Raw genomic sequence first — 27627 nt, forward strand, 5'->3', positions numbered from 1 at the left:
AATTAGGAACATGCTATATGATAACAAGGTATTGGATAACTGTGTTTAACATTGGTGTGATTTGACTTTGATACATTTTTCAATTTTTAAAGTGGTCATTTAATGAGAGGTATTCATAAACAGCTCTTATAGATTTTTTCCCAGAAGTTTTAACACTCTATCACAATCCCAACATTTTGTTTTATTTACAGTGGTTAAAACTGGAGCACAAGCAAAATAATTTCTTTTGATAAGTTATGTTTTTAGACTAGCCATCATGTAGCTGATGCTTTCTTTTCCACAATGTGGATCATTTCTTGAGAATTAAGAATACGTTTTAAAAATTTTATGTTCCTCTGTGCCTTCAAATAATAGGCCAATGAAAACCTTTTAGGCAACAATAAAATGCTGGTGGCTAAGATGCTGTTCCTCTTATCACCAGGAGGTGGCACTGCTGTGTCAGAGTGTAGAATTGAACGTTCAAGAATTACATGTAAGGTTTATATGAGCATTTCTCTATTTCTATAAATTTATAATTGAGTGGGTGAGATGCATAAGCCTTTCATTTGTTCAGCATTGCATGTGCCTGAATCATTCAAAATGGCTCAGAGATCAACATGCAACATGTATGATCCAATTTTTGGCAAAAGTGAATTATTTGAAATGAATGTTATAAGCTGTTATGTTTTTTTTCTATTTTTTTCCAGGCCAAAAGACTGCAAGAAAATCCCCTAGAACCAAACTGACTAATATGTCAACTGTACGAGTCAACTTTTAAGCAAATTGCTGTAATGCCGTTGAATAGCCATGAGGTGGCAGTGTTGCGCTATAACTTTACCTCCAGCAGCCTCACATTGTGCGCAAGGCACAGCATACTGTACTGTTAATGAATCAAGCTTCATTCATTTAATGTTGGATAAGGGGATATAAAACATACCGGTAAAAATAATAATGTCTATTCAAAATATTATTAAATAATCTTTTCAATGTTATTCACACCCATCCCATACCGACTCTCTGACTGCTGATAACATTATAATGCATGTTACATTATATTAGGCTATCTTGCTATATCATATTATGTTATATGACATTATTATTGTTTACTACAACTTATGGTCATATTATTCACCCATATTTATTATATTGTTTAATCTGTCATTACCAAACATAATCACACCATGTCAACCTCTCACAACTGAAACATTTTCAATACTGCCTGTAATTACTTCTATTTAATCCATTTGTAACATTTGTATATATCTAAATTGCATTTGTAACATTGTATAAAGCTAAATTGTGTTCTATCTTTATTTATCTATTTTTATTTCTACATACTTACTTACTTACTTACTTACTTTACTATTTGGAATTGTTTCTTGATTGTGCTTATGTCTGGGTTGCTGCAACAACTTAATATCTTATCTTATCTTATCTTGTCTTATCTTATCTTATGATATTGATTGGCAAAATAATAATTGGACTATGAGGTTTTTAATCACGATAACAACTATACTACAATGAATAACTACTGATACTTAAATATTCAAAGTTTCACGTTGACACTAGAAGCCTTCTTTCAGGAATAGTATTTTAGTCACAATTTCTGTCACTACCAAATGATTTAAATTGATGTGAGTGAATGTCCCCCTCCCTTCCTTCTTAAACCGCTCCAAATTTGTCCAGCTCGGTCCTGCTCGCTGATTGGTCCGCTCTCTGATTGGCCTGCGCCCTGATTGGCTGAAAGTTTCTATCTCGGACAGTCTGTCGGCGCAGTTTGTTTTCTCGCCTGCGGCCGAAGTTTTGGACGGCGAGCCGCTGCAGGAGGCAATGTGGATCTAGTATTCAAGTTATCATTTGTGTGGCGAAGAGTGTGAAGAGTTCCGCGGACTGGCGGGAGATGTAGAGAAAGTGTTTTCTTTTTCGTCTTTCATTCTGCAACCCGGTGCTGGCAGTGCTCTCCCTCGAGCGTTTTACATGCGGACTGTCATTCAGAAATACTACAGCCAGCATTTGGAGCGCTCACGTGTTTGACCTGACCCTGTGTATTTCTGATTTTTCTCCCTGTTTTTCTGCCATTTCTGCCTGTGTGTTTATAATCTATTTGTACAGTTTGCTGCAGTCTGCTTGACTTGCAACAAGTAGTCGTATCGGTGACAGACGCGTCTCTTTACATTGTTGACCACTGTTGGATTGAATCACGGATTAAGTTTTCCAAATCGTGAAATCACTGGGCCTGAAGAACTTTTATCTATTTCTTTTTGGGGGAATAAAGGCACGTGAGCAGGCTGCCCGCAGTAAGTACCACCTCATTAATAAGTAACTGTTACATTTATATAATATAGCCTATCCACTGGGTCATAACGCATGTCTGTTGCACTGTGGAGAGAGTTTAAACTAACCTGTCATATTTCCTCTTCACTTTTCCATGCATTTTTCTCTTTCATGATTGGCTTGAGTTTTATTTAAGTTAAGTTTGTTTTGTCTCGTCTATGTGTTATTCCTCTAAAATTGTCAGAGTCCAAATCTGGTGAAATTGGTACCTGCGTAATATCTGGTGTGATCAAGGCTATGCAAAAAAAAGAAGCATATATTTTGCACTTAAAAAGTTCTTCTTTGAAGAGATATAGAGTGCTTTAATTAAACACAGCTCATTCAGATAGTATAATGTATGAAATGATGTGTTACTGGTTAAATGCAAAGGAACACAGATGATCTCTTCTGCAAAAGTGTTTTAATTTGCTGCTAATAAGTGGTGTTGAAGTGCTGAATTGAAATGCATTACACCCTTCAATCTGTCATCCTCATAACTCAATCAACCCTAGCTTGCAGGCTCCCTCTGATCCTTAGACAAAGTGTCCTTCACTGTGAACTGTTTTTATGATGTTCTCTGTAATTTAATGAACACACAAAATTGCAACTAAAACTGACTGACAGATATAAGATCTACACTCTTGATTGCCACAAATCAATTATCCCGCCTTTTAAGTGTCAACTGAGCCGCTGAGGTTGACAGATGCTGATCAAAGATGCAGCATGTGAAGTCCTGAAATAAGATCTCATACAGTTAAGGAAAGAATTCATGTGTCGGAAAGATTAAAACCAATGTAAGGAGAGACATGTGGACAGGTGGACGTGCATAAATCTGGTAGAAAACACAAGAATCTCTACTCCACTGCAACAAACACTGCATTTATTTCTTACTGAAAAATACTTTTAAAGATTGAACTAGTGCTGACCAGACTTTATATTAATCAAATTGCACTCCATCATTAAAAAACAACTTGATTATTTTCTAGTCGGCTATTCCTAGCTTTGTGCCTTCCCTAATTTGAGGCTGGATTTCAAATCAATGCTCCCCAGCTGTCGGCCAGTTGTGAAAGAAGATGATCTTTTAATTCCAATGAGCCAGCAGCAATCTGGTGGCACCCAATCAAAGAACCTCATCAGATGGTGAAATAATGAGTGTGGCTGCTTGAGGTTAGAATAAATCAGACTGAACATTTGATGATTTATAAACTGTAATCCATACAGAAACATACAACTGTAATCCTAAAGGTTAAAATGCACTTTCATGGTGAGAAGACATCTCATGTTGTGTTTTTTCCTTCAGATCAAAGAGGCTGTGTGTTCTTGTGTCTGAAACGTAAACTGAAATGGAGCTTCATTGGGTCTTTCTGCTGCTGGAGATGGTGCTAGTGTCCACTGCTGCCAGGGGTGAGTAACAAACGCTGATTTCTAGAAGCCGTAAGAAAGAACACTGCAGCAAGTCTTTAAAATATGAACTGCTCATTAAGTGACTTTAGTGTAGAGAGGTGTTCTTTTTTGCATTCGCACACGTTCCAACACCCTGAGGATTTGTGTGCATTGATTACTTTGACTGTCCTGTCAGACACAACAATGTCGTTAAAGCTCAAAGTATGATAGGAGGAGGATCTGTTCCATCTACTTTGATACCTGTTCTCACTACATTTTGTTGACAATGGTGCTCTTTAAAAATCTTTGTGCTGTAAAATGTTTGTTCCTCCTTCACTGGCCTATTCTGAATTCATGCATTTGCTCAGATTTTGAAATAGCTGCAGACACCTGTCCTCAGGTGAACTTTACAAATGCTTTTACTCTTTAAACAGTCACTGAACCTCTGGCTGAAACTGGTTATTCAGTTACTCCTTGGGTTATCTTCCACTGGCTTGGCTGTGGCGTGGTTTTCCTCCTCTATGTTTCTTTTTTAACGTGTACAAACGTTTGAAAAAAAGTAAATTAAACTCCTCCTCTCAGGGAGGTCAGCGATCAGGGTCAGATACAGAACGCTACCCTCAAAACTCAGCACGCTACCTTATTTATTTCAATCAGTCTTATCATGATAAACACAAAGAACAACAGCTACAACCATCCTCATGCTGCAGGCATTACAGGCAGACAGTCATGGAGTTGGCGCCCGTTCCCAAGATCACACCAATGATGAGTTTTCATGGGGAACAAAGCTGCATTCAGTGAGGCGAGGCTGGGCCAGCGTGCAGACACGGGGCCGAAAGTAAACACAAGGCCGTAGACCGCAAAGCGATGAGATTAGATTAGCCTATTAGGGATGTTTGCTGTACAATGCCACAGCGTTTCCTCCCCCTCACCGCCTGCAGTCTGTCAATGAAACCAGGGCAGACGGCACAGAGGGAAGAGAGAGGAGAGGAGAGAAATGCAAAGAAATGAAAGAAAGAGGGTGAAAGGGAGGACAAATTCAGGACATATTAAGACTAGAAGTATTTTAAATGTAAAGGAGAAGGAGATAAGGAAGGGAGAAGAGAAGAGGAAAATAGAGAAGGGGAGGAAGCAGATTACAGGAGGGGGTGTGAGGGAGAGGGCAGGAGAGCATGAAGAGGACAGAGGGGACAAAATGCCTTTATGAACCTATTAGAAACTCAAGTAGCCCCTTATCGTGTGATGGGCCGGTCCCCTGTTACCACACAGAACCTTCCTCTTGTTGCAAGTACAGCATGAGGACTTCAGGAATTTAACTGACGACAAATGAGGTTGAGGAAATCATCCTAAAAGAAAGCTTTTTCTAGACTCGCATTTGCCTCGGGCAAATCATGCGGAGCAGAAAGTTGAAGAGGTCAGATAGAGAGTTTGTTTGTATGCAGCTCATTTAAAGGAGGCATAATGGTTCGTTTTAGTTATCGCATGTGAAACAGTGAATGAAGAGGCAACTAGAAGCAATGTGCAAGTGTTCTTGTGGGGCGGGGGTGTGGAACGAAACAGAGGAATTGTCGGGAACGTATGAAAACAATGAATGAGAAAGAGATTGAATATTTTCAGCTTTCCTTAATACCCACTTTGCCAATTTTAGGGCAAATTTAATCAATTTCAGCAAATAATAGTGTTTGATTAATCACTGGGTTGTTTTCTGACACCATTTATATCCACATAAAGAAAATGAGATTGAGAACAATGCTGAGTGGCATGGTCAAGAAATTCAATATTCAACTTTAACAGTGAAACACATCAGTCAAAGTTTACTACCAACCTTAAGTTTGCCAATACCACTTCACCAACTCACTGTACTTGTACTTTTTTTGCTGTTGCAACTGTTCCTTGAAAAAATGCTCACAAAAGGACAATATCCAGTAAAGTGGTTGTCAGTACAATCATTTTAACCACTGTAGTTTTCCAAAGATGTGTAAGTTCCTGCTGAAAGTGAGAGAAAGCATAAACACAGTGACCTGCTTGCCACTAAGCTGCTTTACTGTGCAGATAATAGGTTTAGAGGATGAAAACACACAACTTTCCCTTCAGGTCTGCTGTTTCCAAATATAGCTGACATAGTGGAGTCAATAAAGAAAATCAATAACTGTCCAAGGTACGCAGCAGAGTTTGGGCCAAGTGGCACTGTGCAGAAAAAAGAGAGACAGGAGCAGCTTAAATCAGTCATCAGATATGCAGATGATACCATACTTTAACCCCAAAAACCAGCAGGTCAGACTCTTACTGTATTTGACCATTTGCAACAACATTGTGAAACCATCCTTTAATTGAAAGCTGTTAGGTTCATGGTAAAGTTAGGCAAACTCGTAATTACAATTTCCAATCCCTAAGCAAAAAATTACATTATAGCAGTCAACAAATTAAACTAAAACAAAAAGGCCCTTGTGGCTCTTTACACTCCTCTCTAAGAAATGACACAGAGACATATTTTAATTAGTGACATAAAGACCAATGAGATGTTCCAGAGAACTATGCATGCCAAAGATGGTTGACTGAGGGCAACTGTGTAAAAATGTAACAGTAGGAAGTTGATATCATAGGACACATTATGACATCCAAATCTGAAAACATGAAGTCTTTGCTGCCTCGTTTTTTTTTTTCAGGGAAGTCCCCTCAGTTTGAGTAAATATAAGGCAGCCATTGTTTAAATGAAGAGTTATGTCAAACAGGACATTTGAGACTGCACTACATTTACTGTAAAGCACAGTGTAACAGTATGGCTAATTATATGAAAGAAGTAGCTGAATGAAAACATTGCTCTGTGTTAAAGAAAGTAGATTATAATGTTCCAGAGAGGACAAATAGTTTGAATTACTGCACGGGTATTTACTTTATCTTAGATCTTCTTGGAGATGAGAGGATCTGGACTTAGAGGTATTCCAGGTATGAAGACAACAAGTGGAATAAAAGGAGATAAAGATACAGATAAGGAGGATAAACGAGAGGAAGAAGAGGATAAACCCAGAGACACAGACAGGGAGAGATAAAGAGGTAACACTGATGCTCCTATTGTGGCTCATTTAGAGTCACATAAACTGAACACCAGAGGCTTACACAACCATGCTAACCAGTGTCTCAGCCTGAGTGTGTGTGTGTGTGTATTTGTGTGTGTGCAGTTGAGCATGAGACTGAGCAGCTGAGAGATTAGCATTCTCTCCTGTTAGCTGAACAACACTGAGCTTGATTACAGGGGCCAGAGAGTTGCTGTAGGTCAGTGCATTCTTGGCTGCGGTCAGCTTGAGACAAAGTAAGGATCAAGAAGTCTTTGTGAAATTCTTTTTACAGAATGGTTTAACCTTTTTAAGAATTCTGTGTTTCGCTTCTTTAAAAAAAATAAAAAAGAATTTGAAAAGATTTAGAAAAACTGCATCAAATAATCCAGAACAAAATTACACATGGGAGGAGGTGAAGGCAGTTATGTGTAGAACTGTATTCTCTGAGCCTAATCCTGGGGTCTAGTTCTTATGAGCGCTGGCTGTTTGTGTATAGACAGACAAGAAAACACTTAAAGCCAACTATTTCAAGTCACATCTCTATCATTCATCAGATCTTGGCTGTTTTTAACTTGATCTGTCAACTGATTAAAGGATTTTTTACGTTAATGTCTGGATCTGATGTTAACTGAGTCCTCCCTGAGTCTTGTTTAAATTGTCTTTAATTTGATTTTTAAAATGTGTCCAGTCCTAAAATAGCATAACAGACAACTTTAGCTTTATGTCATTAAGAAGCATAATTTTATTAACTTTTAACAGAGGCTAGCTCGCCTGGCTTTCCCATATTCTATGTAAAGCTTGGATGTAGTCTCAGTGACATCACCTATTAATTTCTGCAATCTCTGTATCAACCAAGAGGCGAAGACGTGAAGCCGAAGCAGGCCTTAAGCCTTGTGGTAAACGGCCACAATGTGTCCTCCTGTTCAACTCAGGAACTAATTGCGCTTAACTCTCAGCCTTACGGTCAAAACCAGTGATGAAATGGATGATGAAAAAATGTTATTCCCTCCCCTATAGTTGTCATGAACAGAGAAGCTAGCTATTTAGACCAAAACAGTCTTTTGAACCAAGCAGTGAACACGTTTTTATGTCTGCTGTTAAAATGTTCATTTACACAAGGGGCTGGCTCAAAAAGACACTCACATTTTTCTACACCTGAAGTTTCTTCTTGCTCCTCCGTGCATTAAGCCATCTTTAGTGTCCTGGCTGTAGCTACAGAATGAGAGTGTATAGTTTTTCCCTTTTAATTCTCATGAAATAAATTGGCATCAAACGACTCTTTAAAAGCTACACACTTTTCATTCTTGAGTCCTTTATTTGTGAGTTGCAGTATTTTTTTCATCATTGCCAGATCTTGATGAGCACTTAAATTTCTGCTGGAGTTACTACGGTAGTACTAGAGTGACAGCATTCCTCTGGACCACTTTGCTCTAGTGTTAAATATCTTACAGAGAACCATTTGTAGATGAGCAGAAGTTGCATTTTTAAAAAGTGTTCTAACTTTTCTCCAGATGTGTCCTGAGATTGCAACAAAAAAAAACCTGTAATGCACTGATCACATCAAGCCAGTGGTTGTGGATGCATGTGTCCATGCATACCTCCACACACACACACACACACATACATTGATTGTGCATGTGATGTGAGCTGCCACGTGTGTGTCAGATGGTTATCAGCATGTCAGATGGTATTTATGCGATCCAGCTGTGAGGCACTCTATGGTTAATCAACTGGAGCAGGGCAGAGAGGGTGGGAGGTGATAAAGATAGAATTTAATTTCTTCTTTTACCTGGGAGGTTTTGTGTTGGGAAAAAAAAATACAGCATGCGTCATCACATCCAATTCCTGGTCTTGTCTGCCTCTGCTACCCCAATCCTTTGAAGCAGACTCAGAATGGAAAATTAATACAAAGAATCAACATGAGGAGCGTGAACATTGTTTCCTGATGCGCCCTTCTGTCCAAACAACTGAGTCTTGTCAGCGTGATTGCGCGGTATCGACCACCCATTATCCAAAGACAGGGCGATAAAAAGGAGACAGAGATGAGAGGGTTCATTTGTTGTGTAAAGAGCCACAAACACGTTTAAAAGAGCATCTTTATTGTGCCGATGCTGCCAAAGCAGTGACAAACATTTAACAAAAGAAAAGGAGGAGAGAGCATCTTCACCGCGGACAAAAACAGGCACATGGAGCTGTGAGTGTAAACAATGTTATACACAGATGCTGAAAACTATACAGAAAGTACATGGTGGCTATAAATACGACCCAACACATGTCAGCACACACACTCAACCCACAATCACTTTACTACCCTCTGTCCCATACACTCATTACAGAGGAATGTAATTAGCACGCTAACACTAACAGTGATACGTAGAGGAGAGTTGTGGTTAGCTTAAAAAGGGCTGGAGGAGGAGACGCACAGCCACAAGAGAGACGAGCTACGGGTAATTAGTAGAGCTTTAAAGTCGTGAAGAGAAGTTAAAGAGAACTAGAAAGCAAAACGGATGAAGAGACGGAGATGAAAGTTGTTGGTTATATTGGAATTACACAGCAGATTGATTTGGGAGCCATTTGAATAGAGGTTAGGAGGAGTTAAAGTGCAGTTAAGGTCTAACTTGTGGGCTCACAAACCTTGTCTCTGCACGTATTTAGTCCTTTTTTGGCTTCTGATGCTTCTTAACTTTCAAGATTCATTTGTGCTCAACAACCAGTATGGAAACAGACTAAGCAAGTCCCTACTTTGTGTTAATGTCATTTCTGCACGTCTTCTGGAATGTTACGGATAGCCCGATGTTGCGGTAGCACTGGAAATCATTGTGCCAAGCAGCAAGCACAACACAACAAAGAAGAGTGCTTTGGCTGAATGGTGGAACTTTTCAAGGAAAGGTTGTGCGAGTCAGTCAGTAACTATAAACATGTATGATGTTGCCTCGCCCAGTAACATGGACAGACTACAGAACAGCTTGGCAGAGATCAGACAGGAACTAAAGTCTGTTAGACAGCAGCGAAGGAGCGGTGCAGGTCTGCGAGCACCCACTAGTGGATGCATCGTTTCACTTCCATCTAACATAAAGGACACGGGGGAGTATATCGGTAGTGACCGTTGTACTGTGTGTAGAAGGGGAGCGCAAACAAGCCCTTACATTACTCTTGTACGTTCCCTTTCACATTCACACATTTACACACTCACTGCAGAGGATACTGTGTAATGTGCCAGCCTTCCCACCAGTCCTGAAGTAATCATTCATACACATTCACACCCTGCTGGCTACGGAGGCAATTTGGAGTTTAGTGTCTTGCCCTGAGATACTTAGACGGCAGAAGCTGGGACTGAATCACCAACATTAGGATTCTAGACAACCAGCTCTTCCGCCGCAACATGCTACTGAAAATAGGGTTCAGTTTATAAGACAGACAGTGCATCATTGAGGCTGTGAGTGACTGTCATTTTCATTGTATTAAAATCTGCCCCGGTACCTTGATTTACAAAATGTCCAAATATACTATAAGTTTCCCAAAGTCTAAGTTTTCTCTCCTACCAACCCAAAGATAATCATTTTGAACTCATTAACCGCAGAAAAGCAGCACATCCTCTCCTGCAAGAAGCTTGAACCAGAAATTGTATGATGTCTTTCCTTGAAAAGTGGTAGAAATTATAAATGAAGAAGTAGAATAGCTTCCAATTCATTTTTATGCCAATCAATGAAGTAACCCAGGTGGTTCCCAAAGTGGGGACCACCAGCCATGAAGTTGCCGTGAGGCACTGCACATTTCCACGCTCTTTTTCACTCTTGATACGTCTGAAAAAGAGCGTACGCCACGTTTTTGTGCGTATGCACCCTTTGTAGATGAGGCCCCAGCTGAATGAAGTATCTTGAACTTTTTTTTTCCCCCTTTTTTGTCAGTTTTTAGATTGTGAGCAACATTTAACAACTTGAACCTATTTCAATAAGGGTAGCAAGTCTCTGGCACACCTAAACAAACCTATAGTTTCAGCTCTTGTGTAGGTTTATACCTACAGAATCAACTTAAAGCCACACTTTGTGACACAAGTGTCTACATGTAGGGTTTAAAAGAAGGACCAAGAAGTGACATATTTAGAATATTAGTAATAAGTCTTGTATGGGATCCTATAAATAATCATTAAGATTAAGCCCCCAGTTTAAGTATTTCCAAAGTTAGAGTAAATTTTGTAAAGGTAAACCTCCAACAACAATTGATGCATCACGTCCCTTTTGTATCTAAAATTCCCCCTTGTTATATTCTTTTTTTCCCCACAGTGTTCTGAATGAAAGCGAGCTAACATACGCAGTAATTGACTCCTGAATTAGAGCACATTGCGTTAGTTGTGGTGGGCATCTGGCTGAATCTCCTTGTGAAGAACAGAGGAGGAGGAGGAGGAGAAGGAGGAAGAGGAGGAGGAGGAGGAGGAGGAGGAGGAGGTAGGGGGGTAGAGCATCTTGAATCCTCATTGAGTAAACAGCTGCATACCACAGACAGATGCTGCAAACACACAACTTTACCTCATTGTAAACACACACACTCATAGTCTCACATCAGTCAATCCCCTCCTCTGTGCTCCTGTTTCTTCAGCATGAAACGCGCCCTGAGTCACAGCTCAGCATCGTAAATACCATTTGACGTACTGATATCCATTATACAGCCTGAGGTTTGTGGAGGGCATCTGTTTGCCATCCTCAGTGTTTGAACTAACAGGAATGGGTCCATATTACTACAGCCTTTCATCCACATCCACAGTGGAGGGCTTGAGGAAAGTTCATATTGTCTCAAGCATAATTTAAAAGGATGGGGAATTGTATCTATTTAATTGTGCTTAAGGTTTCCCTAAATTCATATCTCTCTCCCTGTGGATGAGTAGATGCTAGAAGCAGAAAGCTAAGCAAAGCCAAGAAACTACGTGTGGTGTAGTTACTTATTTAAAGTGTGTCCTTTAAGTAAGGTGAAGCAGGAAAAGTCATTGCACGAGTGTGTTGGTTCATTACGTGGTGATTAACAGGCACAGGGCAGCTTCAAAGGCTTTAAATGACTCCTTCAGTTCCTCTTGTTAAATCCTAATGTCAGGGCCAAATGTTGTGTCCTGGCTGTTTGGACAGGCAGAGCTGCTGCTGCTGCAAAAAAGTCCAAGTTAGATGGATTGTATTTAAAAAGACAGACACAGTCAATGATAAACTTCACGATACTACAAAATGGACACGAGGGACACGGAGATGCAGACGGACTGGCGTACAGGCAGTGCCGTCACAGCAGAGAATGTGCCGTCGACAGAGAAATTGTCCCCAATATAGACTCATCTGTTAGTTTTTCTGTATTGAATAGCTTCTGTATGAGGTCATATGTTTCAATGACATAATAGACTTCAGGTAACTGGCTAACAAGAGGTCCATATGTCTCTGCCAGATCCTTAGCCTAAGACAACATCACATCTTCATGTCACTGTCTTTGTTATGTGCTCCTAAAGTAAATAACAGCACTAACATTTGCAGGAAACTGAATGGGGACCTTAACAGGCCGCCTCTCTATACTCCACACACCCCCATCCCTGCAACAACCTCTGTTCTCCTTCCTAAACTTTTACAGGGCCTGTTAATGTTAAAGGCTATTAGCCCACATTTAGATAAAGTCAATGTTTGCTTTGACTTTGCTAATGGCGGGGGATAATGAGGCTGTCTGGACGTCGTCTGCGGGGGTTGATGATCTGTCATAGTGATGTGAAGATGTGATGTGTGTTTGTTAGGGAAGGGGGTGGGCGTGAAGAGATAGGGGGAACAATAGAAGATAAGATAGTATTGTGCAAACTTATTGAATTGCTTTAACTCTTTCCCCTCTCAGAATGGAAGGTTAGAAAAATCCTCTTTAAGGACATAATATGAAGGTTTCTTCTAATCTGCATTCACCTGACTCAGCTCTTCATATGAGCTCTAAGATATTTAAATTATTCTAAATACTGAACCCTAAGATTGCATTTCTGTAATTCTGCACTAGTCAATGAAATGGAAACAGTCTTGCTCTCCTGTACATATTTTTTTTGCATATTTTCCCAAGATTAAGTCTGATTAATTTCGTGTTTTTAAAACTTTGGAAGCTTCTTTGGAATAATTAAGACCCTTCATGATTTCACATGCTTCCTTTGCCCAGTTTGTGTCTGTATGAGAAATGCTGAGGAAGTCAAGCAGAATGGAAGAATCAGTTGATTTAAATGCTTTGCAAACACAGCATGAATGCATACTATGGTATGCATTTGCAGGAAAGTAAGTGCATGAGCTCATAGTTGCAGGGGTTTGTCAGCAGGAGAACACATGAGAGTTTGCTCTTTAAAAACATGGACATATGTGCAGTTCTTCAATTTCAGATTGTAGTATTCAAGCCTCATATGATATTCCTTTGCCAAAACATGAACAGACTTTCTATTTGAATGTTCTTTAATGCTTTACATATTATAGCATTTAAACGGTTGGATTTTGCCATGTTTGAATATTGAGCCTTGCATCTTAATTTGAAGACGTCTTGTTCTTCCCCTCTTTGAATATGACCTTAAATACATCTCAAAGTCTCTCCCTCTGTTCTGTCTCAGTCTCTGTCCCCCGGCTCCTCTGTCTCTCTCTCTGTCCTACACAGTGCAGTATTGTGTGGGTCGTGGCGCCACAGTGCTGTATTGTGGTCTCAGTGGGGTTGGGGTATGTTTGGTCAATGCTACAGCACTGCAGGTCAGAGGTCAGCCAGGAGATCAGGGAGGGGTCAGGGAGAGTGTGTGCGTGAGGTTTGGTGTGTATTTGTTTATGTATGTGTGTGTGTGTGCTTGTGTGTGTAGGGTCAAAGAAAGCACATGCCTGCACCAGAGGAGACTGTAATAACACACCAGGATCCCCACAGGAAAACACACACTCTGCTTTCACTCCTTTATTTCACTCTGTGTCTCACTCTGTCTCTGTTGAACAACCTCAGTGACATGGATTTCAGAAACAGAATAACCAGAGTTAATCTAATCTGATTATTGTCATAATCCTTTGAAGCATTCTCCCTATAATTGTGATTTTATCAAGTGTCCTGTACTGTTCGAAATCTTGGTTTTGTTGGATAATTGCAACTTTTGCAGAGTAAGGCTTCAAATCAGATCAGTTTAGGAACCATGTGAATTAGTAGCACAGATTTTCCAACAGCCTTCTCAAGAAATCTTGGACATCATTTATGAAATGAACGTATTTGATTAAGATATATGCTTATTCATATGTCAAATTCTTGGCATACAATGGTGGACATCTATCGTCTTACAGGACAGTTTATTGCTGGGAGGTAATCATACTTCCTAGCTTGTCTTCAAGTCTAGAAGTGTCTTCTTTGTTTGTGTAATTTACCAATTTCTATCATAGAATTTAGACCACCTCTGTTTATGTCAGTGTTAAAGGTAACCACCATTCATTTTTGTAAACATTACCATAAGTAAACTTTATATCAGCCCAGCACTAACTGGAGCTACTGCCATAATTCTACAATGCTCTGCTTCTAAAGATAACAGATGGTGTCTCAGAGCATTACACGTTTTGGTGGTATTTAATGGAAGGTTGTGTGTTGGCTGTGTCTGGTTAAACTGGCATGACCATTCGGAGCAACTAGCTCAGCCATGAGGACATAAACCTGCAAAAAGGACTGAAGGCTGGTGGTGATAGCTCTGCTAATGATAGCCACACTCAGCAAGTCAATTTAAGTGATCCTTCTAACTGTTTTCTCACCTTTAGACTAGTTGGGTAGTCAGAGTTTAAATTTCCATTTTAATGACCAGGAAATGAGTCTCTTCAGAACACCTCCAGCCATTAAAGATGTGTGTGTGGCCGAAACTGCAAACAAGCATAATTTCCCCTTTACCATTGTTGGTAGTTAAAGCTCCTGTTAGAACTTATTGGCTGTTAAAAAAGTTAAACTTAAACAAGTAAAGGACAGAATTAAATTAACAAAGAGATTTGAGGTACCACACTGTCCACAGAAATCCTGACAGGAGCCATAAACAACTATTTAACTACAGATAGATCATTAACTACAAAAACCAGGAAACATCCTCACCAACATTCCAGATGAGTTTTGGAAGATAGCAGACATTTTAATCTGTACTTTGCGTCAGGAACAATTTTCTTTCAGTGGTGAAACAAAGTGGTGACATCTGTTCACAGGGAGGTCTGTCTGAATCACCTAAATTACTGCCTGCTCTCTCTCCTACCTGTACGTCATCTCTGTCTGATCTGTCTGTTCTCTGTCACTTTCTATCTCCTTCTCTGACATTTTAATTCCTCTGCCACTTTCTTTGTCTCGCCTGCTTTCTCTCTCCCTGACTGCCTTTCAATCAAACCTTTTCCTACCCCTTTAACCCCCACCTACCACACACACACGGACACACACAGACACTCGCACACACAGTCTCCAGCTGTTATTCCTGATGGCGTTACAAATGAGACGCTGAAAGGTGACGGCTGGGACAGCAGACACAGGCTCTTGTTTTCTTTGGCTTTAGCCTGTCAGATTGGGTCTGATGGAGAATGTTGCTCTCAGGGCAGCTGTGTGTATATTAATGTATTTTTGTGTGTTTGGGTTATGAAGTGTGAAAGACCAAATAACAAAAACACAAGACTACCAAACAGTAAACCAAAAATACCACCATAAGGACCTCATTAAAAATGTGACTGACATGTTATTGACAGTCTGCCGCACTCTCTGTCCTTGGTTGTTTGTTAGACATACAGATGACCTTTGACCCCAGGAAGTAGAGGCTGATCAGGGGCAGGATGTTAAGGAGGGCGGCTTTAGGAAATACTTTTTGTAAGCTATTGCTGTAGCCCCTGATGTGTTTGTTCTACTGAGCTCTTATTTAAGTCATTTTAAACATGCAAAGTATTTTTGCAGCTTCTTTAGACAGAGGTTGCTTTAATTAATCTGAAATTATTGGATTCTTCTGGATAATTTGAGGTCAATATTTACTGTTTACTTGTTTTCCACTGCTGTTTCTTTTCTACAAAAGCAGGAAATGCGCTTGTTCTTTATTTAAAAGATCATAGGTCTTTATTTTAGGGATCATAAACGGCAGTAGAAACAGTTCCAGGCTGGGTTTCCTTGTTGTGGCGGGGGTTTCACAGAAGCCAAAACCTAAAACTAAAACATGGCACTAAGTCGAAAACCACAACACACACGAGGGGACTCAAACACACTCGTCTTTTTGCTCGGTGCCAGCTGTCGATGTGGAATCCATACTGCAGGGGGAATGTGAGAGGAGTGTGAGAGAGGTGGGGGTGGGTTCAGACAGACGGAGACTCTGGAGGGGTATATATACCGGTGACTGAGGCTGTGTGGCCAAAAAATACATTTACATCATTTTGAAGTCAGTATGATTGTTAAGATGCCAAAGCAATTTACATGAATGTGTTTTTGTCATTTTCATTTTGGCACCATTTATCAATTGACAGCCTTGAGTTCAACTGCAACCCTCCTGTTGCTGTGTTTTTAAGTCCAAAAGCTTTTAAAACGGTGTCGTTTAGATTATGCTGAACAATAAAACGTTTTTTATGGAGTGTTGTCGGACAAAATATTGCCGATCTGCTTGCGTTATAGCAAAAATCCAGCCATCACTGAAGGTGTAGATGCAATCATTGTTTAAAAATGGGGATACACCACAATTTCCAGACTCTCCTCTTGGAGGAATTTGTGCTGTTGCAGTTGTTTTTGCACATTTAAAAAGTGGAGGACAAAAGAGAAACAATGATTTGAATCATTGCATGAAGGGAGATTGAATGTTAGAATGTCATTTATAGAATTAGAAAGTGAATTTCAATTAAAGTGCTGCAAGACTGACCAGAGATGTGCAGCATGGTCTTTAGATAGGTTGAATTGTTTTATTCAAACTGTCTATTGCACCCATAGTTTCTGCTTGGCACTCAATCTACGAAATTTGTACAAGTAGTGAATAAGGTTGTTGATACTTCGATACCTTTCAATACCATGTGCATTAAAACGATACACCCTCTTCTTCTTCTTCTTCTTCTTCTTCTTCTTCTTCTTCTTCTTCTTCTTCTTCTTCTTCTTCTTCTATGTTCAGTAGTATCAAAAAGCACAGACGCTGCTGAAAAAACAGGTCCACACCCATATAATCTACCTGAAGCTGCTGTGAGCTAAAGAAGGACAGAAAGAGTGAGCATGGGTAGTTGATCGACAGCGCTAAAGTAGAGAGAGAGAGAGAGAGAGAGAGAGAGAGAGAGAGAGAGAGAGAGAGAGAGAGAGAGAGAGAGAGAGAGAGAGAGAGAGAGAGAGAGCACCAGCGAAGAAAAGAAAGGAAATTGAAAAATTAAAAGTTATTTTCTGATTATTTCACAGCGGTTGTGCTCGAACTGAACACTTCTACACCTCAGTACAAAAAAGTGAAGGAAAGTGCAGATTTTGTTCGTTTGTAGATGGAGTCACACTGCTTGAAGTCTCTCTGCTCTGCCCTCAGTCACAGCAACTGCACCACAAGCTCTCCTTATTCAGCGGTAGGCAAATAGTCATTTTCTAGATTTCAATGACTTTAGCATCTAGTAAAGACACACATATTATGTTTGTGTCTGCTGCAGTTAGTGCTGTCTCTCCTCTGCTCTCAGTCTGTCACCTGGTCCCTATATCTTTCTCTTTAGTCCTGACCTGCAGACTGTTGACAAAGAGCACAATAATACTGCACAACGATTGACGCTCATTAATTGTCCAAATTAATAAAAACATTTAAAAATACAGAATGCACACTCTGCAGATACACACACCAGCACACAGCTTCCCTGGGTTATGATGAGTCATAGCTAAGAGGTATACATTACTTCCAGGAAGAGTTTTGCAGGTTGGAAATCATAAATAAGTCTGACCATTTTGTATACAGGAGTCCAATTGTTGTTGCCATGGTATTGAAACTAGTATTGATGTTGTTTGATTTGTTTTCTAGTATTGTATCAAAGTTCTATCAATCAATCCTATCGAAATGAAATCTCTAGTCCGAGTTAAAATATAGTTAACCTGGTTTTGACAGTAGTGGACTGACTTGAAGACTGTATTATCCTTTAATCTGGATTTATATATAACCTGCATGACATGTCTATCTTGAAAGACATATTCCTCCTCTGTTCTTCTTCTTGAACTTTATTCTCTCTCCACTTGGAGAGATACTTTACAGTTTCTGTCCAAAGAGTATCCAGCATTTTATGAAATGTCAAACCCTTGGAGACAAATCTGATTTGTGAGTTTCGTCTTCAGAAATAAAACCTGCTCCATTTGAAATTCATTGCTACAAAATAAAAGTCCACTTTGAGCTGGACCTCCTGCTCAGAGACAAATACCAAAAATAACCAAGAAACTGAGACAGTTTGTTCTAACACAATGTGATATGAGTATTTCTGGCCTTCACATGCAGCCAAAGTAGACAGTGCATCCTGTGTTGATTATTGTTAATAATTTGAGAAGCAGCAGAGAATGGCATGACTGGCATTTCATGATTTTTTTCCCAAAGCAGCAGGCAAAACATTGACCCTGTTTGTAAAAGATTACAAAAATACACAACATCTCCACAAATTGGTTACAGCCACAGTGAAATAACCCATGACATGAATCCCCTGCCAGTAAGCACACAGTGCTGACGACTAGCTGAAAGGCCCTCAGACCGGTTAGCTGCATTAATGATTTCCCTCTACACCACCCTTCATCACACCGGTCAGCTCAGCATAAGGTTTATCCCGCGGTAATCCCTCTGTTTTGCTGGCACCATTATCACACAGGGACACAACAGGCCTATTCTTTCACAAGTAATTAACAAAGGTGCTTATGGGCTGCTTTCTGGGATTTAACTGTTGTGTTGTCAGAGCTTTAGAGAAGGCAGCGGGACATGGGGGAAAACGGAGAAAGTGGGGTAAGAAAGCTTTCAGATCCACTGTGTGGTGGAGTTTAGGAGTGTAGCTGTGACCACGCTGGATTACATTAGTAAAGCCCGTCTGCTGGACGGAGATTTCAGAAAGTTACAGTTTTCTTAAGTCTTCTTAGTAAGCTCAATTGTGAAGTACTGTAAACATAACATGCCTGTTTTCAGCCATGCTACAATGCATTTCTCACATATTCCAGAGGGTACTTGTACTGTTAGATTGTTTCAGACTAAACCCATACCCATACAGACTACCCGTTCAGTTTTGCTGCTCCTACTGCTTGGAATAAACTCCAGAAGGACTTGAATCTGTCGGATCTCATCTCTCTGGACACCTTTGAGTCTATCTTAAATGAAAGAAAGACCCCAGAACAGTGCCTGTGTTTTTAAAATGCTGTTTTACATTCACAATCTGCACTTTACTAGAAAATGAGTTGCACTTTTTAAATTATTATTGTTTGCTTCTACATACTGTCTGCATATATGTTCCATGTTGTTGAGTTGTGCCATTTATTCTGACGTGTGCTGCTGACCTCTTGGCCAGGTCGCCCTTGAAAATGAGGTCTTGACCTCAATGGGACTTATCTGGTTAAATAAAGGTTAAATAAAAAATAAAATAAAAATAAAGGCATACATCACCAACATTGGAGATACTTAGCCTAGATGGTTAGGTTGTCCATCTTGATACCTCGACACATCTACAGTACATCTACAACCCTTTTTACACTCATTTGTTGACTTTTATGTGACATATTTGGATAATACCAAAGTTAAAACAGTGTTCAATATATATATGTACATTATATTGACTTTTTGAAATATTCAATTCTAATTGGTCAACTAGCATTCTACTGTCCAAGTAAATGACAGCTGCTTCAACCAAAAACATGGTTGGACTCAAAGTATTGATGAAAACAGCTTTTCCATTAAGCTCCTCCTACAAATACTGCCAACATGTTAAAAACAGTATACTATGAGAAAGTTGCTGAAGGATCCATTATTGAGCACGTTCACTTGTCATAGTTAAGCCTCAACACTCCCATGACTCACCTGCACAGGTGTTTTCCTGTAATATCCTTTCTAAGACCTCTTCCAAGGAATGTGTGAGCTCATACTCCTGTGAGTGTGGGACATCGCGTTGGAGATTTAATTTAATTGCCACCATAGCTCTGCCCAACATTCCCTGGGCAGAGGTGTGATCAAACCAGAATAGTTTTTTTAACACCTGCATCATAATAAAAAATAAACCTAAAAAAGATGAAAAAATGACCTTTTGACTCCAGTTTGATATTGCTACATTTACTTAAAGTCTCATTGGATCCTTTACTTGTTTCTCACCTGAAAGCAACAGCTTCAATCCCAGTGTGTCTGGAATAGACACTAGAGTGTAATGTAGAGCCCCATATTTTTTGTCTTTTAGCTCCCAACTGTATAATTGACTTGCATGTAAAGAGTTATGAGTGGAAAGCAAGAGCAAGAGATGAAGAAAAGACACGAGAGCAGACAGAGAATGGTCCACACTGACAGCTACAAGTGACATGATGACTGATCGAGTTCAGACGATTTCCTTCGAGTGAGAAACAGGTTGTGCATATGTGTGTGTGTGTGTGTGTGTGTGTATGTGTGTGTGTGTGTGTGTGTGTGTGTGTGTGTGTGTGTGTGTGTTTGTGTGTGTGCGTTAGTGTGTGCATGTGTTTGTGTGTGGGTAAGGTAGAGTGTCCAGTATCAATCAACACTTCTCAGGCTGTGTTCCTGCTCACCCTGTGAGTCATGGCAGACACTCTGTGTGCCTGGACACACACTCACAGGAAGTCTATGAGGTAAATGATTCAGTGATTCAGGGAGATGGTATTCTTCTCTGCAAGCTAACGACAGGACTCGGGATACAGGGTTTTTGTTCCTTAACTAAGGGTGGAAGGGAGGGTTGGGTATCTTTTCAACTTTTATGGATCCTAGTTCTGCTTATGGAATCCGTTTTTTATTGATTCCTGATTCTGATTCTATTATTTTTTGAGAGTGGATAGTAAATTACACAGAGGCTTCATTCTAGTTTACCAAGAAAGAGTTTTTCTTGTGATTGACTTGCAATTTATAGGTCTTAAGTTTGCAAAACAAAAAGCATCATAATGCAGATTTTTGAAAACTAATTAAAGTTTTATCAGGTCTGACTTCTATCTTACTATAAACTAAAACCAATCATATGCTGGCGATCCAGACTCAGGTACAGGTTCTATATTTCTTTGTTGAATCTTTTAATAGGTAATACATACACCCATACTCAAGTCGTACCATTGAAAGGTTATGTTAAGACATGCATGTATGATTTCTACCTCTCCTTACCTCATATAATAACTGACACACGGCTGAGGCTCCTCTCTTTGACTGGTGGGCACAATATTTAAGTGTGTACATTCACACCTCTGTTGATGTCTGATGAAACAATCAGTGTGAAGCACAGATGTGGAAGAAGCAGGATCCTTACAGCTGAGGAAACCACCATTGTTTCTCGAAGGTCAAAGGTCCCAACTTTGCAGTTCATGTAAGACGTCAGGAGGATTGTTTTGTCCTCATCTGGGTATTCCCCTCCTTCATTTTGCAGTTCTCTCCTCTTTTAACACTTTGAGGGACATTTAGACGTCAATCAACATGGGCAGATTAGAAACAAAGCGATGCAAGTTAAGCACAAGCAATCAGTCATACACACACCTAATCCCCTCTCTGACACACACACACACACACACGGGAGGCTAAGATGAGACAGTGACCTGAGCTGAACAAATGGACTTAGTCACGGCTGAGGATTGGTGTGGAATGTGGGAGGGGGGCACGAGTGTGTGTGAGTGTGTTGTGTGTGTTGTGTGTTATGTGTTATGTGCGTGCTTGGAATGTCCGACTCTCCACCCACTGAAGCAGAAAACACACAGGTGGAGAAGGAGGAGAAAAGACAGGAGGAAGAAGGAGGCAGGAGAAGGAGGAGTACTGAATTATCACGAGGAATAAGAGGGTGTGAAGTGCTTTGATTCTGTTTTCCTTCAGGTCTTCATACCTGTGTTTGTTGTTATTATCTATCCCTTGACTTGATATTTGTGTCCCAGAGTGAAACTTGAAGGATTTCAGTAATTACGAGGACGTCACACACCAAAACATGCACACTTACACAGTGCTGTTCTGCCCTGCCAGCTCCGAGGCTACATAATGCCCTCATCTGCCCCCCATTCCACCTATGTTACTACCTCTGAGGGAGGATCAGAGGCAGAACAACCTTGCCCCAACATGAGGGTTATTCATTGCAGAGACGGGGGCTTAATTATCCCACTTTGTAATGATAGTTTGTAAGAGCATATTATTTGATGGCAGGACAATTATTGCATAATAATGATGTATACATAGTACATAGGTGCATCCCATTAAAACAAAACAATGTTTGATAATAAGCTAATTGCTGAAAATTTAAAAAGGTGGTAAAGGACTGGTGTTTTTTGTTTGCCATAAATAATGACACCCAACAATGCATTTGGAACCATGCCATTATGATATGGCCTTGTGGAACACTTCTCTTTTGTAAACCTGGTTTTAACTACTTTACATACAACTTTTGAACACCTAAACAGATGACTGTTGTTACAGGAAAAATGAACAGAGATGTTATAGGAAAATAAATAATACTAAAACTGAAATGTTGTTGCATTATCATAAACTAAGGTGAGTCAAAGTAACGGAAATACAGGCTTAGAGGTGACAGAAGTTAAGTTTATTCAGATGATGGCCCAGTTAGAACTGATTCAGTGAGTTGAAAGCAAAAAAAAACATAAAAATATCTGCAGTTTTAATAGAGCTGCACATCTACCTTGAACCTGTACTTGTGGTTAAATGGTTGTAAAAAGCAACTTAAGCATTTTGTTGATGACTACCTTCAGCTTTAAATGAAACATCTTTATGAAAGGTATATTTGTTATGTGGAGTAACTAATTCCTCAATATAGAACACTTCAGGTTGTGTATGTATTTAACTTTTCAGAGACACTTACTTAAACACAACCTTCTTATATCTTATCAACAATTATATAAACCAGGGTTCCAACGCATCCTGGAAAACCTGGAAATCATGGAAAACAGTCGACCAGTTTTCCAGTACTGGAAAATGGGAGAAAAAGTTAAATGTCCTGGAAAAAGATTCCAACATGACTGCGTATGACCTGACAAGATTAAAAAAAACACATCCCCATTCATTGAAAGCCGAGTGCACGATGTGCTGGAAAAGACAGCGACAAAGACCTGTAGGGCAACTTTTTCCCCATCTTTTCTCCCTCACTTGGTCATAATCTTGCATTCACAGAAAACGGGGGTCTATTGTTTATGTTTTAAGGTAAATTAACCTTGTGGAGTGCTCTTTTGATTGATAGAGTCCTATATTTAAGTTAAAGAGTGACCAGCGGAGTCAGGCAGAGAGATTGGGGGTCTGTGCCTCACAACTTTCCCTGCAGGCTGAGAGCTCAGTTACCTTACTGTCGCTAGTAGGAGCGCAAACTCCTGATGGTGAAAACAAACAGAACAAAAAGAGCGACACAGCTGCACAGAAACTGCACGTTGTAGACATCACTGATCACAATATACATCCCCACATAGGAAAACAGTTTAAACTTTTTTAAATCTCTGAGAGAGTTCAAAACTTCACTGGAAATGTCCTGGAAAATGATCTCTGGAAAAGAGTGGGAACCCTGATAAACGGCTCGGAGACCAAATACACTTAAAGAAACCAGTCTGTCTATTTCTTCTTTTTTATAAGAGCTGTGTCAATATGAATGACTCCTTTACAGCAAATATCCACCTCTCTTTCTCTGGAGAAGACCACAACAGGTGTGTGTGTGTGTGTGTGTGTGTGTGTGTGTGTGTGTGTGTGTGTGTGTGTGTGTGTGTGTGTGTGTGTGTGTGTGTGTGTCTGTGTCTGTGTCTGTGTCTGTGTGTCTGTCTGTGTGTTTGTGTGTGCGTGTGTCTGTGTGTTTGTGTACTATCACTGCTGTTAATGAGTAACAGTGTCTGCCTCCAAAATGCTGATAAAAGTCAGGTCGAGGACACCAGCCTGCCTCACACACACACACATACACACTTCAACACTCACACACACTCAAAAGTGTTAACTATTCCTTATCTTGCACCAGCTATGTCTTGGCTTATCTGTAAGGCTGGAGGCACTCTGCAGACACACACTTTACTTTCTATACTAACAGATCATGACAGCAGCCTGAACGCTGTTGTTTACCACACAGCGTATGTTTAGTGGTTCTTTAGTTCAGAGGGTCATTGCTAAGTCGTGTCCACTTGCTGGTGACTGTAACCTGACAGTGACTGAACAAGTACACTGACCTGACCTCAGATTCCTCACATACAACCACAACACCTGCCACTGCTGCACTTTTTGTAGAGACTTTAACAAGCGTTTTAGAAGTCACTGGTGAAGGTTGCAGGGACTCAAACGGTGGAGCTGTTAACATGTCAGAATACTGTTGCTCTTTCATTTTTACTCTCTTCAGGAGGGAGGAGGATACAGTTTTTAACTGGGAGACCTTAAATATAAACCCTGTACACACTCTTCAGAGCAGAGTTGGATATCGCATTCATCAACAGTTTACTTACATACCTCCCATATATCTTAAAGCTTTTGTACAACTAGAAATAGTACAAAAAAATTATGTTTTGTCCAGTTTTAACTGAAAAACGTCCTATTTGTTTTTTGATTTTGTCAGAATGAAAGTTGGCCTTTTGCTTTCACACATGCAGCTCACTCAGATAAAGTCATGACAATTGAAGAATGCCGTGCATATGTGAAAGGAGCTTTTTAGATGATTTTATAATTTATAAACAAAAAGGCTAATATTGACCAGTTTCTGCTTATTTAAATTTAAATATCTGCAGCTATTGTTAATCAATAACATTAGTTTAGTCAGGACCACTCTCGTCAAAATAATTAATTATTTGCAATGACCATATTTGGCTGTATGGCTCTGTTCTGGGAGCTTCCTGCCCTTCCACATGTCTATGTGGAATGCCAAAGCCTGAGTTGGGGAGAGCACACCTCCCCTCTCTTTCATGTGCATACATGTAAAGCAAAGGCAGGGAGAGCAGTATCAGCAAAGACCCCCAGGGGTACAGAACTGAGCAGGCATTAGTGACAATACATATGACACTGGTAAAATCAGACACAGTACAAAAGGAGGTGCTGGGGTGGAGGTGGGTTGCAAAGCAGTCAGCAAAGAGTGTTGGTTTTGGACTTCTGGTTGGAAAGGTAAGTCAAAGACATCACAGGGAGTTTTGATGAGTGCTGCTCACAACTTTTTGTAATTTTTTGGTGAACATAGAGATAATCTTCGCTCATTTTTTAATAATCTACTTGCAGCTCTAGTTCAAACTGATTCAAGATGAAAGTAGGCAGAGTAAACCATTACACCCCCTGCCCCCCGTCTGTCTGTCTGTCTGAGGTCTTATTCTGCCCTAATAATGAAACCCAGTCCCCGGACTCCAAACACTGACCAGCAAGGAATAACACATTTACATACACACAAATACACACTCTCAACTGGAATAGTGCTCACCTCCTTTGACCTACTTTCAGTTCCAACTGGCCAGCTTACCGTATTTACTCAGACGTTTTCTTGCTTACCTTTTCTTTCTCCTATCAATTTGCTGTCCCCCCCTTTGTCTCCCTTTGGTCTTAATTTTCCCGTGAATGCTCTAATTTTGCGGAACTTGATTTATTAACTCAATTCCCTGAAATGATTCCCACTACAATTAAAGAGTGAAGCAATAAGGCTGTGCTCTTTGTATGCATTTATATAAAAAGTGTGCTGTATGCTAAACATAATAGAGGGGCATTAAGTGTATAAAAAATAACTTGATGTAAAAAAAAAAAACCCTCATTAAGTGACATGGATGTTATGGAGACTCTCTGTCATCACAGGAGACAGGTGTGGTGTTTTAATATGCTCACTGTCAAACTGTGTAAAACCTAAATTGCCTTCTCGTCTCCGTCTGTGTATCACAGAAGTATAGACAACCATCCGTACGTGTCTTCATCCGTGAGAAACTAGCAGATCAGTTTTCAACAAGTCATGACTGCAAGTTGTTAATGGCCCGTTAAGGATGTCTCTAACTCTGTCAGTCCGTCTCACAGGATGTAAAACAAGGCTACATTCTGTCACAGTTTTTACACAGAGTGCTCATTAAGATGTCAGCTTCTCTTCCAGTCTGCTGTTCACCTCTAAATCCTTAAACGTAAGTAGGTAGTTGTTTGTCTGGATGAATTCCTCCCTCTCCCCTCCTTCCTGACTCCATCCCTTAACTCTCTGCATAGGTGCGTGTGTGTGTCCTGTCTTTCACACATTATTTTCTTCCTCCCTTTTCATCCCTTACTCTACTTTCTTCACTTCCCTTAATCTGCATTTATGTAATGGGCCCACACTGTTATTACACACGCACATAAGTGCGTACTGTGCATGATGTGGTTTCCATAAAACCCTTTATAAGCTTTTAAAGAATGTTCTAGGTTCAAACCGCCCTCAGGTTCTCGGTGGTTTGCAGCTTGTTTTTTTGTTCTCTTTCTCAGTTTCATCAAAAGTCTCTTTCCCACTTTTCCCATGTTCAAGAATCCTCCATCTTTCCTTCAGGAGATGAAACCGCAGAGTTTATTTTTGGAGCTTAGAGTGCTGGTTTTACAGGTTGGCTTGACGTTTTGAATCAATTTCACTCTGAAATACAAAAATTACTGCATATCAAGCATTTTTTTCAATGAATTAACCTTGCATTAGAAACAAAGCACTTGATGCCTCATTCTTTCTCTGCACACCGGCCGGTTGCGTTCACACCAAGCGGCAAACTCCGGTCTCAAACGATGAAGCCAATGCGGAAGTGATATAAACTGCAATACATCGAAAATCCGCTTGAGGCTGGCTGCAGAAACACCGGAAACCACATAGATATGAATGGGAAAAAGACGATCTTTGCAGCATTAATAAAAATGTTTACAGCCTGGTTCAAAAAACGGCTTGGCCCTACAACGCTAATCTCTCTAATGGCATACACTGTACGGGGGGTGAATTTTTTTCTAACGTGACGGTTAAGAAGATATTAAGATTATGAGTTTTGCCCAAATAAGGACATGACTGACGTGAATCCCGGTCGGGAACACACAGCCATTGGCTAAGAGACTCACACTACGTCACACTCTGCCTAGTTGAGTTCCACATTACCAATATGGCTGCTGCCGTCGATTTGCTTCAAAACAGCTCTCAGGAACAGATGGGTGACGTCACGGATACTACGTCCATATTTTTTACAGTCTATGGTTCACACCTGTAGCTCATTTGCTTTACTTGGCCTCAGATGATAAAATGATACATTGTTGCATTTTTCCCTTGGGTCTTTTTGCGTTCACACTGCATTATTGAAAAGCATGCACCACTGCAGGACTGCCCTTACGTCATTATATCACAGCCTCTTTTATCCACTGCCTTGGTGAACAAATGTAGTGCGTACTGGTTGCACTTTACATTGTGACATGCCGGCTCCAAGACGCCAACTAATGCTCAATCCAGTTTAAGCTAACGTAAGCATACCTGCCAACAAAATGAGTCATGGGTTGACTTTGAGCAGCGAGGAGGTCAAATGCCTCATTGACATTGGGCAGATGAGCTTATTTGTCAAATGTTGTACACCACTCACAAAAATATGGATCTGGATCCAGTGCAGAATTTAGATTTTTCTTCTGCAAATATTCACTGAAACAAGTTTGTACCAAATCAGGACACAGAAAAACAATCATTAACAACAAGGCATCATTAACATAACTTCTGTTATTAAAGTACAAGACAATGACAAAACCAACAGTCACACATGAACACTACTCAGCCACCTTAGCTTAAAACAGTAACACAAATAAGTTCAAAACCAGAACAGCTTTTTCAGGTGA

The 27627-nt window shown here is 40.1% G+C and overlaps 1 protein-coding gene across 2 annotated transcripts in view; it reads left to right on the forward strand.

Annotated features, from left to right (window-relative positions):
* Positions 1–1754: 1754 nt before the first annotated feature.
* Positions 1755–27627, forward strand: part of fgfrl1a (fibroblast growth factor receptor like 1a) — an 88085-nt gene continuing 62212 nt past the window's right edge. The window contains exons 1-2 of one of the 2 annotated variants that reach the window (XM_034689114.1): positions 1755–2276; positions 3593–3696. In XM_034689114.1, coding sequence (XP_034545005.1) covers positions 3636–3696 — 61 coding nt within the window. In that variant the 5' untranslated portion in view covers positions 1755–2276; positions 3593–3635. Of the gene's footprint in view, positions 2277–3381; positions 3460–3592; positions 3697–27627 lie in introns of those variants that run through there. The other variant, XM_034689115.1, reaches the window with a different exon arrangement.

The sequence above is a fragment of the Notolabrus celidotus genome, chromosome 8 (assembly GCF_009762535.1).
Source record: "Notolabrus celidotus isolate fNotCel1 chromosome 8, fNotCel1.pri, whole genome shotgun sequence".
Taxonomy (NCBI): domain Eukaryota; kingdom Metazoa; phylum Chordata; class Actinopteri; order Labriformes; family Labridae; genus Notolabrus; species Notolabrus celidotus.